The sequence below is a fragment of the Heptranchias perlo genome, chromosome 17 (genome assembly GCF_035084215.1).
Source record: "Heptranchias perlo isolate sHepPer1 chromosome 17, sHepPer1.hap1, whole genome shotgun sequence".
Lineage (NCBI taxonomy): Eukaryota > Metazoa > Chordata > Chondrichthyes > Hexanchiformes > Hexanchidae > Heptranchias > Heptranchias perlo.
Window position 1 is genome coordinate 59,478,096 of NC_090341.1, and position 16,410 is coordinate 59,494,505.

General features: G+C 40.6%; 1 protein-coding gene and 1 pseudogene across 1 annotated transcript in view; one reads left to right on the plus strand and one right to left on the minus strand.

The window, feature by feature from the left end:
* The window catches only part of LOC137334334 (rhodopsin), a 97,033-nt gene extending 86,558 nt beyond the window's left edge, over positions 1–10,475 (minus strand). Inside the window, exon 1 of the mRNA XM_067999034.1 lies at positions 10,115–10,475. Within this exon, the coding sequence (XP_067855135.1) occupies positions 10,115–10,475 (361 nt within the window). The remainder of the gene's footprint in view (positions 1–10,114) is intronic.
* Positions 10,476–13,650: 3,175 nt separating this feature from the next.
* Positions 13,651–16,145, plus strand: LOC137333946 (uncharacterized; annotated as a pseudogene).
* The last annotated feature ends 265 nt before the right edge of the window (positions 16,146–16,410 follow it).

Below are 16,410 nucleotides of genomic sequence, written 5' to 3' on the forward strand. Positions count from 1 at the left end.
CTCACACGATTTACACCATGTATGATTTACACCATGTGCAATTTACACCTCACACCATTTACACCATGTACAATTTACACCTCACACGATTTATACCAGGTATGATTTACACCATGTACAATTTACACCTCACACGATTTATACCAGGTACGATTTACACCATGTACAATTTCCACCACACACGATTTACACGATGTACAATTTACAGCTCACATGATTTTCACCATGTATAATTTACACCAAGTACAATTTACACCTCACATAATTTATACCATGTACAATTTACACCTTACACGATTTACACCATGTACAATTTACACCTCACACCATTTACACCATGTACAATTTACACCTCACACGATTTACACCATGTCGAATTTACAGCTCACACTATTTACACCATGTACAATTTACACCTCACACCATTTACACCATGTACAATTTACACCTCACACGATTTACACCATGTACAATTTACACCTCACACGATTTACACCTCACACGATTTACTCCATATACAATTTACACCTCACACTATTTATACCATGTACGATTTACACCATGTACAATTTACACCTCACACGATTTACACCATGTGCAATTTAAACCTCACACGATTTACACCATGTACAATTTACACCTCACACGATTTATACCATGTACGATGTTACACCATGTACAATTTACACCTCACACCATTTACACCATGTACAATTTACACCTCACACGATTTACACCATGTACAATTTCCACCACACACGATTTATACCATGTGCAATTTACACCTCACACGATTTATACCAGGTATGATTTACACCATGTACAATTTACACCTCACACAATTTATACCAGGTACGATTTACACCATGTACAATTTCCACCACACACGATTTACACGATGTACAATTTACACCTCACATGATTTTCACCATGTATAATTTACACCAAGTACAATTTACACCTCACATAATTTATACCATGTACAATTTACACCTCACACGATTTACACCATGTACAATTTACAGCTCACACTATTTACACCATGTACAATTTACACCTCACACCATTTACACCATGTACAATTTACACCTCACACGATTTACACCATGTCGAATTTACAGCTCACACTATTTACACCATGTACAATTTACACCTCACACCATTTACACCATGTACAATTTACACCTCACACGATTTACACCTCACACGATTTACTCCATATACAATTTACACCTCACACTATTTATACCATGTACGATTTACACCATGTACAATTTACACCTCACATGATTTACACCATGTACAATTTACACTTCACACAATTTAAACCATGTACAATTTACACCTCGCACGATTTACACCATGTGCGATTTACACCTCGCATGATTTACACCATGTACAATTTACACCTCACACGATTTACACCATGTACAATTTACAGCTCACACGATTTACATCATGTAAAATATACACCTCGCATGATTTACACCATGTACAATTTACACCTCGCACGATTTACACCATGTACAATTTACACCTCACACGTTTTACACCATGTACAATTTGTACGTCACGATTTATACCATGTACGATTTACACCATGTTCAATTTACACCTCACACGATTTGCACCATTTACAATTTACACCTCACACGATTTACACCATGTATGATTTACACCTCACACGATTTACACCATGTACAATTTACACCTCGCATGATTTACACCATGTACAATTTACACCACACACAATTTATACCATGTACGATTTACACCAAGTACAATTTACACCGCACACGATTTACACCATGTACAATTTACACCTCACACGATTTACACCATGTACATTTTGCACCTCACACGATTTACACCATGTACAATTTATACCTCACACGATTTACACCATGTACGATTTACACCTCACACGATTTACCCCATGTAGAATTTACACCTCACACAATATACACTTCACACGATTTAAACCATGGATGATTTACACTATGTACGATTTACACCTCACACGATTTACACCTCACATGATTTACACCATATACGATTGATGCCTCACACAACTTACACCAAGTACAATTTACACCATGTACGATTTACACCTCACACGATTTACACTTCACACGATTTAAACCATGTACGATTTACACTATATACGATTTACACCTCACACGATTTATACCTCACATGATTTACACTATGTACGATTTATACCTCACACTGTTTATGCCATGTACGATTTACACCACGTACGATTTACACCCACACGATTTACACCATGTACAATTTATACCTCGCACGATTTACACCATGTACGATTTATACCTCACACGATTTACACCATGTACAATTTACACCACACATGATTTGCACCATGTACAATTTATACCTCGCACGATTTACACCATGTACGATTTATACCTCACACAATTTATACCTCGCACAATTTACACCATGTACAATTTACACCTCACACCATTTACACCGTGTATAATTTACACCTCACACTATTTTTACCATGCCGATTTACACTTCTCACGATTTAAACCATGTATGATTTACACTTCACATGATTTGCACTTCACATGATTTACACCATGTATGATTTACACCTCACACGATTTACACCATGTACAATTTACACCTCACACGATTTACACCATGTACGATTTACACCTCACATGATTTACACCATGTACAATTTACACCAAGTGCAATTTACACCTCACACGATTTATACCATGTACGATTTACACCTCACACGATTGACACCATGTACGATTTACTTCATGTACGATTTACACTTCACACGATTTACAGCATGTATGATTTACACCATGTACAATTTACACCTCACATGATTTATACAATGTACGATTTACACCATGTACAATTTACACCTCACACGATTTACACCATGTACAATTTACACCTCACACGATTTACACCTCACACAATTTAAACCATGTACAATTGACACCTCGCACGATTTACACCACGGACAATTTACACCTCACACGATTTACACCACGGACAATTTACACCTCACACGATTTACACCATTTACAATTTACACCTCACACAATTTATACCATGTACGATTTACACCTCACATGATTTACACCATGTACAATTTACACCTCACATGATTTGCACCATGTACAATTTGCACCTCACACGATTTACACCAAGTACATTTTACAGCTAACACGATTTACACCATGTACGATTTGCACTTCACATGATTTATACCATGTACGATTTACACCTCACACGATTTACAACATGTATGATTTACACCATGTACAATTTACACCTCACACGATTTACACCATGTACGATTTACACCTCACATGATTTACAACATGTACGATTTACACCTCACATGATTTACACCATATATGATTTACACCTCACATGATTTACAACATGTACGATTTACACCATGTACGATTTGCACTTCACATGATTTACACCATGTACGATTTACACCTCACACGATTTGCACTTCACACGATTTACACCATGTACGATTTGCACCATGTACAATTTACACCTCACACGATTTACACCATGTACAATTTGCACCTCACATGATTTACACCATGTACAATTTACACCATGTACAATTTACAACTCACACGATTTACACCATGTATGATTTAGAGTTTGTACGATTTACACCTCACACGATTTACACCTCACACGATTTACTCCATATACAATTTACACCTCACACTATTTATACCATGTACGATTTACACCATGTACAATTTACACCTCACACGATTTACACCATGTGCAATTTAAACCTCACACGATTTACACCATGTACAATTTACACCTCACACGATTTATACCATGTACGATTTACACCATGTACAATTTCCACCACACACGATTTATACCATGTGCAATTTACACCTCACACGATTTATACGAGGTATGATTTACACCATGTACAATTTACACCTCACACGATTTATACCAGGTACGATTTACACCATGTACAATTTCCACCACACACGATTTACACGATGTACAATTTACACCTCACATGATTTTCACCATGTATAATTTACACCATGTACAATTTACACCTCACATAATTTATACCATGTACAATTTACACCTCACACCATTTACACCATGTACAATTTACACCTCACACGATTTACACCATGTCGAATTTACAGCTCACACTATTTACACCATGTACAATTTACACCTCACACCATTTACACCATGTACAATTTACACCTCACACGATTTACACCTCACACGATTTACTCCATATACAATTTACACCTCACACTATTTATACCATGTACGATTTACACCATGTACAATTTACACCTCACACGATTTACACCATGTGCAATTTAAACCTCACACGATTTACACCATGTACAATTTACACCTCACACGATTTATACCATGTACGATTTACACCATGTACAATTTCCACCACACACGATTTATACCATGTGCAATTTACACCTCACACGATTTATACGAGGTATGATTTACACCATGTACAATTTACACCTCACACGATTTATACCAGGTACGATTTACACCATGTACAATTTCCACCACACACGATTTACACGATGTACAATTTACACCTCACATGATTTTCACCATGTATAATTTACACCAAGTACAATTTACACCTCACATAATTTATACCATGTACAATTTACACCTCACACGATTTACACCATGTACAATTTACAGCTCACACTATTTACACCATGTACAATTTACACCTCACACCATTTACACCATGTACAATTTACACCTCACACGATTTACACCATGTCGAATTTACAGCTCACACTATTTACACCATGTACAATTTACACCTCACACCATTTACACCATGTACAATTTACACCTCACACGATTTACACCTCACACGATTTACTCCATATACAATTTACACCTCACACTATTTATACCATGTACGATTTACACCATGTACAATTTACACCTCACACGATTTACACCATGTACAATTTACACTTCACACAATTTAAACCATGTACAATTTACACCTCGCACGATTTACACCATGTGCGATTTACACCTCGCATGATTTACACCATGTACAATTTACACCTCACACGATTTACACCATGTACAATTTACAGCTCACACGATTTACATCATGTAAAATATACACCTCGCATGATTTACACCATGTACAATTTACACCTCGCACGATTTACACCATGTACAATTTACACCTCACATGTTTTACACCATGTACAATTTGTACGTCACGATTTATACCATGTACGATTTACACCTCGCATGATTTACACCATGTACAATTTACACCACACACAATTTAAACCATGTACAATTTACACCTCGCACAATTTACACCATGTGCGATTTACACCTCGCATGATTTACACCATGTACAATTTACACCTCACACGATTTACACCATGTACAATTTACAGCTCACACGATTTACATCATGTAAAATATACACCTCGCATGATTTACACCATGTACAATTTACACCTCGCACGATTTACACCATGTACAATTTACACCTCACATGTTTTACACCATGTACAATTTGTACGTCACGATTTATACCATGTACGATTTACACCATGTTCAATTTACACCTCACACGATTTGCACCATTTACAATTTACACCTCACACGATTTACACCATGTATGATTTACACCTCACACGATTTACACCATGTACAATTTACACCTCGCATGATTTACACCATGTACAATTTACACCACACACAATTTATACCATGTACGATTTACACCAAGTACAATTTACACCGCACACGATTTACACCATGTACAATTTACACCTCACACGATTTACACCATGTACATTTTGCACCTCACACGATTTACACCATGTACAATTTATACCTCACACGATTTACACCATGTACGATTTACACCTCACACGATTTACCCCATGTAGAATTTACACCTCACACAATATACACTTCACACGATTTAAACCATGGATGATTTACACTATGTACGATTTACACCTCACACGATTTACACCTCACATGATTTACACCATATACGATTGATGCCTCACACAACTTACACCAAGTACAATTTACACCATGTACGATTTACACCTCACACGATTTACACTTCACACGATTTAAACCATGTACGATTTACACTATATACGATTTACACCTCACACGATTTACACCTCACATGATTTACACTATGTACGATTTATACCTCACACTGTTTATGCCATGTACGATTTACACCACGTACGATTTACACCCACACGATTTACACCATGTACAATTTATACCTCGCACGATTTACACCATGTACGATTTATACCACACACGATTTACACCATGTACAATTTACACCACACATGATTTGCACCATGTACAATTTATACCTCGCACGATTTACACCATGTACGATTTATACCTCACACGATTTATACCTCGCACAATTTACACCATGTACAATTTACACCTCACACCATTTACACCGTGTATAATTTACACCTCACACTATTTTTACCATGCCGATTTACACTTCTCACGATTTAAACCATGTATGATTTACACTTCACATGATTTGCACTTCACATGATTTACACCATGTATGATTTACACCTCACACGATTTACACCATGTACAATTTACACCTCACACGATTTACACCATGTACGATTTACACCTCACATGATTTACACCATGTACAATTTACACCAAGTGCAATTTACACCTCACACGATTTATACCATGTACGATTTACACCTCACACGATTGACACCATGTACGATTTACTTCATGTACGATTTACACTTCACACGATTTACAGCATGTATGATTTACACCATGTACAATTTACACCTCACATGATTTATACAATGTACGATTTACACCATGTACAATTTACACCTCACACGATTTACACCATGTACAATTTACACCTCACACGATTTACACCTCACACAATTTAAACCATGTACAATTGACACCTCGCACGATTTACACCACGGACAATTTACACCTCACACGATTTACACCACGGACAATTTACACCTCACACGATTTACACCATATACAATTTACACCTCACACAATTTATACCATGTACGATTTACACCTCACATGATTTACACCATGTACAATTTACACCTCACATGATTTGCACCATGTACAATTTGCACCTCACACGATTTACACCAAGTACATTTTACAGCTAACACGATTTACACCATGTACGATTTGCACTTCACATGATTTATACCATGTACGATTTACACCTCACACGATTTGCACCATGTACGATTTATACCATGTACAATTTACACCTCACACGATTTACAACATGTATGATTTACACCATGTACAATTTACACCTCACACGATTTACACCATGTACGATTTACACCTCACATGATTTACAACATGTACGATTTACACCTCACATGATTTACACCATATATGATTTACACCTCACATGATTTACAACATGTACGATTTACACCATGTACGATTTGCACTTCACATGATTTACACCATGTACGATTTACACCTCACACGATTTGCACTTCACACGATTTACACCATGTACGATTTGCACCATGTACAATTTGCACCTCACACGATTTACACCATGTACAATTTACACCTCACACGATTTACACCATGTACAATTTACACCTCACACGATTTACACCATGTACAATTTACACCTCACACGATTTACACCATGTACGATTTACACCATGTACAATTTACAACTCACACGATTTATACCATGTACGATTTGCACCATGTACGATTTACACCTCACACGATTTACACATTGTACGATTTACACTTCTCACGATTTACACTTCTCACGATTTAAACCATGTACGATTTGCACTTCACACGATTTACACCATGTAAGATTTACACCTTACACAATTTACACCATGTACGATTTACAACTCACACGATTTACACATTGTACGATTTACACTTCACATGATTTGCACTTCACACGATTTACACCATGTAAGATTTACACCTTACACAATTTACACCATGTACGATTTACACCTCACACGATTTACACCATGTATAATTTACACCTCACATGATTTACACTTCTCATGATTTACGCCTCACACAATTCACACCATGTGCGATTTACACCTCACACGATTTACACTTTCCTTTATTTACACCATGTCTGATTTACACTATGTGCAATTTACACCTCACACGATTTACACCTCACATGATTTACACCATGTACAATTTACACCATGTACGATTTACACCGTGTATGATTTACACTGCACCCAATCTACACCATGTATGGTTTACACCTCGCACGATTTACACCATGTACGATATACATCCCACCCAACTCACACACGGTGCAAATCAGGTGGGACGTATATCGTACATGGTGTACATCGAGCGGGGTGTATATCGCACACAGAGTAAATTGTACATGGTGTAAATTGTACATGGTGTAAATTGTACATGGTGTACTTCGAGCGGGGTGTATATCGCACACGGAGTAAATTGTACACGGAGTAAATTGTACATGGTGTAAATCGTACATGGTGTAAATTGGACGCGGAGTAAATTGTACATGGTGTAAATCGTACATGGTGTAAATTGGACGCGGAGTAAATCGTACATGTTGTAAATCGGATAAATGATTTCCACCGTGTATGATTTACACCCATTCGATTTATACCCAGCCCGATATATACCCCGCCCAATAAGTTCTATTATCCTTACCAGGGGCCTGGCTCTTTTCCGCCATCAATAGAAATCTTTACTTTGTCTTCCAAGAAATCCAGCAACAATTCCCCGACACTTGTACAGGGCAGTTTCTCTCGCACTGATTCACCCACCATGCTCTGTACATTGTATAGATCTTCAAAATATTCTTCCCACCGTATGCTCCTCACCTGTTCATCCTCAATTATCTGACCATTTTGGTCTTTCACTGTAGACATTTTAAGATTGTGAGATTCACTTAGTTCTCTTATCATCTCCCGTGCTTTGTACCTTTTGCCATAATCTTCTGCTTCTTTGGAGAAAAAAAAGTGATAAACTGCTCATTTATCCACTTAATCTTATCTCTCTTGGCTTTTAACATCATTTCTCAGGTTAAGCTGCTGTATTCGATTCTCAGACTGGGATCTGCTTCACTGCTCGTCTTAAGCTTTCTTTGATTTTCACTCAACTCCAATCTTCTTCCTCCAATCTTTTTCCGTTATCCGTTCCTGTTTCTTAGTGTTGTTTTCGAGACCCAATCCTTGCTCTTATTATTCCACTTTTGATGGTGTTCCCCATCTCTTCCACATCCATTTCTTCACATATTGCAGGTCCGATGTTTCTCTCTGCAACATCTCTCCACCTCTCACTGACATCAGCTTCTTTCAGTTTCTCTGGATCCCGGGTCTTTGTTTTAAATTCTTTTTCAGCAGCTCTCATTCTCAAACCTTACCACAAGTTTCTCTACTGAACCATAAATAATATCAAATCGGAGTAGTAGATAAAGATGAGGACAGAATGTCCGACCTTAAATTGGGGATTGAGTTACCTCTGCGCACACTGCTCCAGTTATCTCCGGGCCCCTGAACCCACTTCATGTGAAGACTGCACTAAGTTTTGACCCTCCTTGGGTGGGAAAGTGTCGGCTGCCCATATACTCCCCCTCCCCCCAACATCCAGAGCCATTGGCTTCAATAGGAGTGATGGTCAAGCTGGGGTGGGTGGGACGGAAATCCAATGGTGGATGATGTGATGCCCGAGATAACGCTACAGGAGATCGGCAAGGTTTGCACCAGACGCCCTAAACGTCCTGATCAAATCACCCTTGTCATTCTGGATTTACACCTTTACCTAACCCATAGTAGCAAATTAAACTCAAGTTTGTTTCTACTAATCTTGGAGTTCTCCGCGGGACATTTCTCGCAGCCACTTTTCAGTGCCAAGGTTTGGGCCGACACTGAATCTGCCCCCACTGTTCTTCACTCTAAGTGAGCACAGGAGGTGATGTCAGCCCAGGAGCTGGGCCAAGCAGTAAACTTTATCTGGAACTTACCACCAAGTGTAGCAAAGAAGCCTTCCACGCTGCAAGCAGTTGATCCAAAGACAAAGTAGCCGTTCATCGAGGAAACGATGGTGGTGGTAAACCCAAATATGACCATGAAGAGGTTGGACACGGCCAAGTTGAGGAGAATATAGTTGAGGGGTTGCCGGAGTTTCTTGTGTTGGATGGTGACAAACAGGGTGAGGAAATTGACGGGGAAAGCTGTTATGATGAGAAAGAACATGTAGGCTCCCACTATGGCAAACTTGTAGGGCTCAGCCAGGTAGTATTGGGGATACTCGAACGGGCTCCTCACCTCTCCTGTCTTGTTGGACATGGGCACATAGAAGTTTTCTCCCTCTGTGCCGTGCATGGTTGCAGGTTGTTGTGGGGCTGAGCAGAAACAAACTTTTTCCTTTCTTTCCTTCCAAGACTGTCCTCTCTGAACCTGGCGCCTGCCGGTGGAGATGAGTGACTACCCTGAACGGTGACAGGCCACAATTTCCCCCTCCCAGGGGTCAACGCCCCTTATAAAGCAGCAGTCTTGGATTAACCTGGCTCTGCTTGTCAGCAGAAAGTGATTTAGGCCACAGCAAAAGCATAATAATCCAGCCGGGATCTCAGACAATATTATCAACTCATCAAGTTATTAACGCTACAGCTGCTACACTGGAGGGTGAGGCCTCTGGTGAACAGTTCCTCTCAGCTATTGTCAAATATAGAAAACTTGAAACCAGGAAGCAGGTACATATCTGTGTGTGTGTATACATGTGTGTTTCTGTGTGTGTTTGTTTGTGCATATCTGCATGTGTACATGTTGTATACATGTGTGTATGTATTTGTGTCTGTGTGTTCATGTATGCCTGTACCTATATGTATATGTGTTTGTATGTGTACATGTGTGTATGTGCATGCATGTGTGTGTATACGTGTGTGTGCCTGTTTGTATGTGTTGTGTATGAGTGTGTGTATGTGTATGCTCATGTGTGTGTATATGTGTGTGTGCCTGTTAGTCCATGTTGTGTGCATGTGTGTGTCTGTGTGTTTGAGCCTGTGTGTGTTTGTGTATGTCTGTGTGTACCTGTGTGTATATGTCTGTATGTGTACACGTGTGTGTGACTGTGTGTGTTTGTGTCCATGTGTGTTTATGTGTCTCTGTGTGTGTTTGTGTCTGTGCTTGCGTGTATGTCTGTGTGTACGTATGCGTATATGTGTCTCTGTGTGTACGTGTGTGTGTGTGTGTGTGTGTGTGCACGTGTGTATCTATGCTGTTAGAAGATCAGATTTAATATGAAAATATAATCATAAAAGTAAATTAGATTTAGAATAAAGTGAGATCATGAAATGGACTTGCTTTATTTTATATACACGTATGTTTAGTATAGAGACTAGTAGATTCTGAATTAAAGCATTGGGTCCAGTTACTCTTGAATTGTAGCTGACCTTATGGCACTAGCAGTCTAATTATCCCTTTGATAAAAACAGCCCTTGTAACTCACAAAACAAAGCCTTGGGACTTTTCTGGGCCTGAATGGGTGTGTGAGACTTGAAGGCTATTTGTCTTTGCAGCTTTTCAGGTAAGCAGGAGTACTGTGTGCAGTTCTGGTCGCCACACTACAGGAAGGATGTGATCGCTTTGGAGAGGGTGCAGAGGAGATTCACCAGGATGTTACCAGGGCTGGAGCGCTTCAGCTATGAAGAGAGACTGGGAAGATTGGGTTTGTTTTCCTTGGAGCAGAGGAGGCTGAGGGGGGACATGATTGAGGTGTACAAAATTATGAGGGGCACAGATAGGATGGATACTAAGGAGCTTTTTCCCTTCGTTGAGGGTTCTATAGCAAGGGGGCATAGATTCAAGGTAAAAGGCGGGAGGTTTAGAGGGGATTTGAGAAAGAACTTTTTCACCCAGAGGGTGGTTGGAGTCTGGAACTCACTGCCTGAAAGGGTTGTGGAGGCAGGAACCCTCACAATATTCAAGAAGCATTTGGATGAGCACTTGAAATGCCATAGCATACAAGGCTACGGACCAAATGCTGGAATATGGGATTAGAGTAGACAGGGCTGATGGCCGGCGCGGACACGATGGGCCGAAGGGCCTCTATCCGTGCTGTATAACTCTATGACTCTATGACTATGACTCTATGAACTGTGACATCTTAACAATGGTTAGGTGTTATTCCAAGCAACGTAGCAGGAATGGGATGTGTTGGTGAGACATGAAATTTTAAAGGGTGTGCAGGAACAGAGAGACCTGGAGTTTCACATAGGCAAATCTTTGAAGGTGGCAGAACAAGTTGAGAAGGCTGTTAAAAAAGCATATGGGATCCTGGGCTTTATTAATAGAGGCATAGAGTACAAAAGCAAGGAAGTTATGCTAAACCTTTATAAAACACTGGTTAGGCATCAGCTGGAGTATTGTGTCCAATTCTGGGCACCACACTTTAGGAAGGATGTCAAGGCCTTAGAGAGGGTGCAGAAGAGATTTACTAGAATGGCACCAGGGATGAGGGGCTTCAGTTATGTGGAGAGACTGGAGAAGCTGGAGTTGTTCTCCTTAGAGCAGAGAAGGGTAAAAGGAGATTTGATATTGAGGTGTTCAAAATCATGAAGAGTTTTGATAGAGTAAATAAAGAGAAACTGTTTCCAGTGGCAGAAGGGTCAGTAACCAGAGGACACAGATTTAAGGTAATTGGCAAAAAATCCAGGGGGGAGATGAGGAGAATTTTTTTTTTACGCAGCGAGTTGTGATGATCTGGAACGCACTGCCTGAAAGGGCGGTGGAAGCAGATTCAATAATAACTTTCAAAAGGGAATTGGATAAATACTTCAAAAGGAGAAATCTGCAGGGCTATGGGGAAAAAGAGTGGGACTAATTTTTTAAAATTCGTTCATGGGATGTGGGCGTCGCTGGCGAGGCCGGCATTTATTACCCATCCCTAATTGCCCTTGAGAAGGTGGTGGTGAGCCGCCTTCTTGAACCGCTGCAGTCCGTGTGGTGACGGTTCTCCCACAGTGCTGTTAGGTACGGAGTTCCAGGATTTTGACCAAGCGACGATGAAGGAACGGCGATATATTTCCAAGTCGGGATGGTGTGTGACTTGGAGGGGAACGTGCAGGTGGTGTTGTTCCCATGTACCTGCTGCCCTTGTCCTCCTAGGTGGTAGAGGTCGCGGGTTTGGGAGGTGCTGCGGAAGAAGCCTTGGCGAGTTGCTGCAGTGCATCCTGTGGATGGTGCACACTGCAGCCACAGTGCGCCGGTGGTGAAGGGAGTGAATGTTTAGGGTGGTGGATGGGGTGCCAATCAAGCGGGCTGCTTTGTCTTGGATGGTGTCGAGCTTCTTGAGAGTGTTGTTGGAGCTGCACTCATCCAGGCAAGTGGAGAGTATTCCATCACACTCCTGACTTGTGCCTTGTAGATGGTGGAAAGGCTTTGGGGAGTCAGGAGGTGAGTCACTCGCCACAGAATACCCAGCCTCTGACCTGCTCTCGTAGTCACAGTATTTATATGGCTGGTCCAGTTAAGTTTCTGGTCAATGGTGACCCCCAGGATGTTGATGGCTATTGGACAGCTCTTTCAAAGGGTCGGCACAGGAGTGACCTCCTTCCATGATGTATGATTCTATGATTCTACAAACATCATTTGGCTCTCTCGTCCAGTTAACTATCAAGTTAAGAAGCTATAGTTATAATTAATGCATGAAGCACAACACCTAATTGTGTACATGGTTACCTATAAAAACAACCTCACATGGCTACATCTAAGCAGGGAGTGTAGATAGGTAATAGGGGAAGGGAGACTCCTTCCACTGGATGAAAGGCATCTGTCAAAGGAACACGGCTTAGTGTAGTAAGAAAGTAAGAAAGTAACCCTCCCGCAGTGTGCCAGAGGGGCCTTTGACAGCTCATTAATTTCACTCCTTGGATATTTTATTTGGTAATTGTCCTCCAGCCTAATGATCTGATTGACAGAAGTAACAAGAACCACACCGGTGGCTCAGAACTCAAATATAGAGACAGTTAGCAGCTTAAAGAGTGTGGTCCCCGGGGAAAGGACATTGGTGCCTCCCAGATTGGTGATTATCATCTGTTCAGTTCACAGTCACAGCTGGTCAGGTGACTATAGTATTGTGTGAGTGTTGCAATACGTATTCCTTTGTAGAATCTCTTATATAATGAATAATTTGTACTCATTTAGTGTATGAGTTGTATTATTGTGGCAGCTACATATTAAAAATAAAGCTTGGCCTCAGGGGACTGAGGTGTGTGGAATGTTTCATCGAAGGGCTGGAACTAAACTGAAAATAAACGTAAACCATATCAATGTGTACATGTCTGTCTATGTGTCTAGGTGTCTGTCTGTGTGTGTATGTGTGTATGTGTCTAGGTGTCTGTCTGTGTGTGTACGTGTGTCTGTGTGTGTCTAGGTGTCTGTCTGTGTCTAGGTGTCTGTCTGTGTGTATATGTGTGTATGTCTGTCTGTGTGTGTATGTGTGTCTGTGTGTGTGTCTAGGTGTCTGTCTGTGGGTGTCTAGGTGTCTGTCTGTGTGTGTGTCTGTGTGTGTCTAGGTGTCTGTCTGTGTGTGTATGTGTTTGTGTGTGTGTCTAGGTGTCTGTCTGTGTGTATGTGTGTATGTATGTCTGTGTGTGTATGTGTGTCTGTGTGTGTGTCTAGGTGTCTGTCTGTGTGTGTGTAGGTGTCTGTCTGTGTGTGTGTGTCTGTCTGTGTGTGTGTCTAGGTGTCTGTCTGTGTGTGTGTCTAGGTGTCTGTCTGTGTGTGTGTCTAGGTGTCTGTGTGTGTGTGTGTGTCTAGGTGCCTGTCTGTGTGTGTACGTGTGTCTGTGTGTGTGTCTAGGTGTCTGTCTGTGGGTGTCTAGGTGTCTGTCTGTGTGTGTGTCTAGGTGTCTGTCTGTGTGTGTCTAGGTGTCTGTCTGTGTGTGTGTATGTGTGTGTGTGTGTGTGTGTGTGTGTCTAGGTGTCTGTGTGTGTGTGTGTCTAGGTGTCTGTCTGTGTGTGTATGTGTGTCTGTGTGTGTGTCTAGGTGTCTGTCTGTGTGTGTCTAGGTGTCTGTCTGTGTGTGTGTCTAGGTGTCTGTGTGTGTGTCTAGGTGTCTGTGTGTGTGTGTGTCTAGGTGTCTGTGTGTGTGTGTGTCTGTGTCTAGGTGTCTGTGTGCGTGTGTGTGTGTGTGTCTAGGTGTGTGTGTGTGTCTAGGTGTGTGTGTGTGTGTGTGTCTGTGTGTGTGTCTGTGTGTGTGTATGTGTGTCTGTGTGTGTGTCTGTGTGTGTGTATGTGTGTCTGTGTGTGTGTCTAGGTGTCTGTGTGTGTGTGTATGTGTGTCTGTGTGTGTGTGTGTAGGTGTCTGTCTGTGTGTGTATGTGTGTCTGTGTGTGTGTGCATCCGTGTGTTAACTGTGTGTGTGCCTGTCTGTATACATGCGTGCATCTGTGTGTGTACATATATGTGTGCATATCTGTGTGTATACGTGCACACATCTGTGTACATACATGTCTGTGTGTCTGTAAGTGCATGTGTGTGTTTCTGTGTGTGTCTGTATGTATGTACATGTGTGCATCTGTGTGTATGTATGTGTGTGTGCCTGTGTGTGTATATGCATTTGCATGTTTGTGTGTGCACGTGTGCCTGTATCTATACTTGTGTGTGTATATATGTGTGTGTTTGTACGTGTGTGTGTGCCTGTATGTGTACATGCATGTGTGTATGTGTGTGCATGTCTATGTGTGTTTGTCTCTGAGTGTGTATGTGTATACATGTGCATGCCTGTGTGTGTACATGCATGTGTATGTGTCTGTGTGTGTATCTGTGTATGTTTCTCTGTGTGAAAACAAGTGTGTGTATGTACTTGTCTATCTGTGTATGTGTTTATACATGCATCTGTTTATGTACATGCATTTGTGTGTCTGTGTGCGCACATGTTTGCTGTATGTGTGCATATGTGTATTTGTATGTGCGTGCGTTAGATTATGATGTGTCCCAGTCAGGAGCACAGGATTATTCAAAAATGATTGCAAAATCTTTGATTTCATAGAATCCTTTCAGTTAAATAAAACAATTATTTGTCATAGTAAAAACTGCATGCATTTTGTTAAAAATCAACATTATTTCGATTATTTCAAGGCTCTGTTCTATGTGGACCCCGCAGCACAGTTCCTGCTCAGTGACCTTGGTTTCTTAAACAGATGAAAGTAAATTCTCTACAAACCACATTTCACCGAGAGACTTCAGGTCCAGAAAGGACATCCAACATCACCTTTTACCTTTCATATACGTGTGGAGTTATTCATTGTAAACAG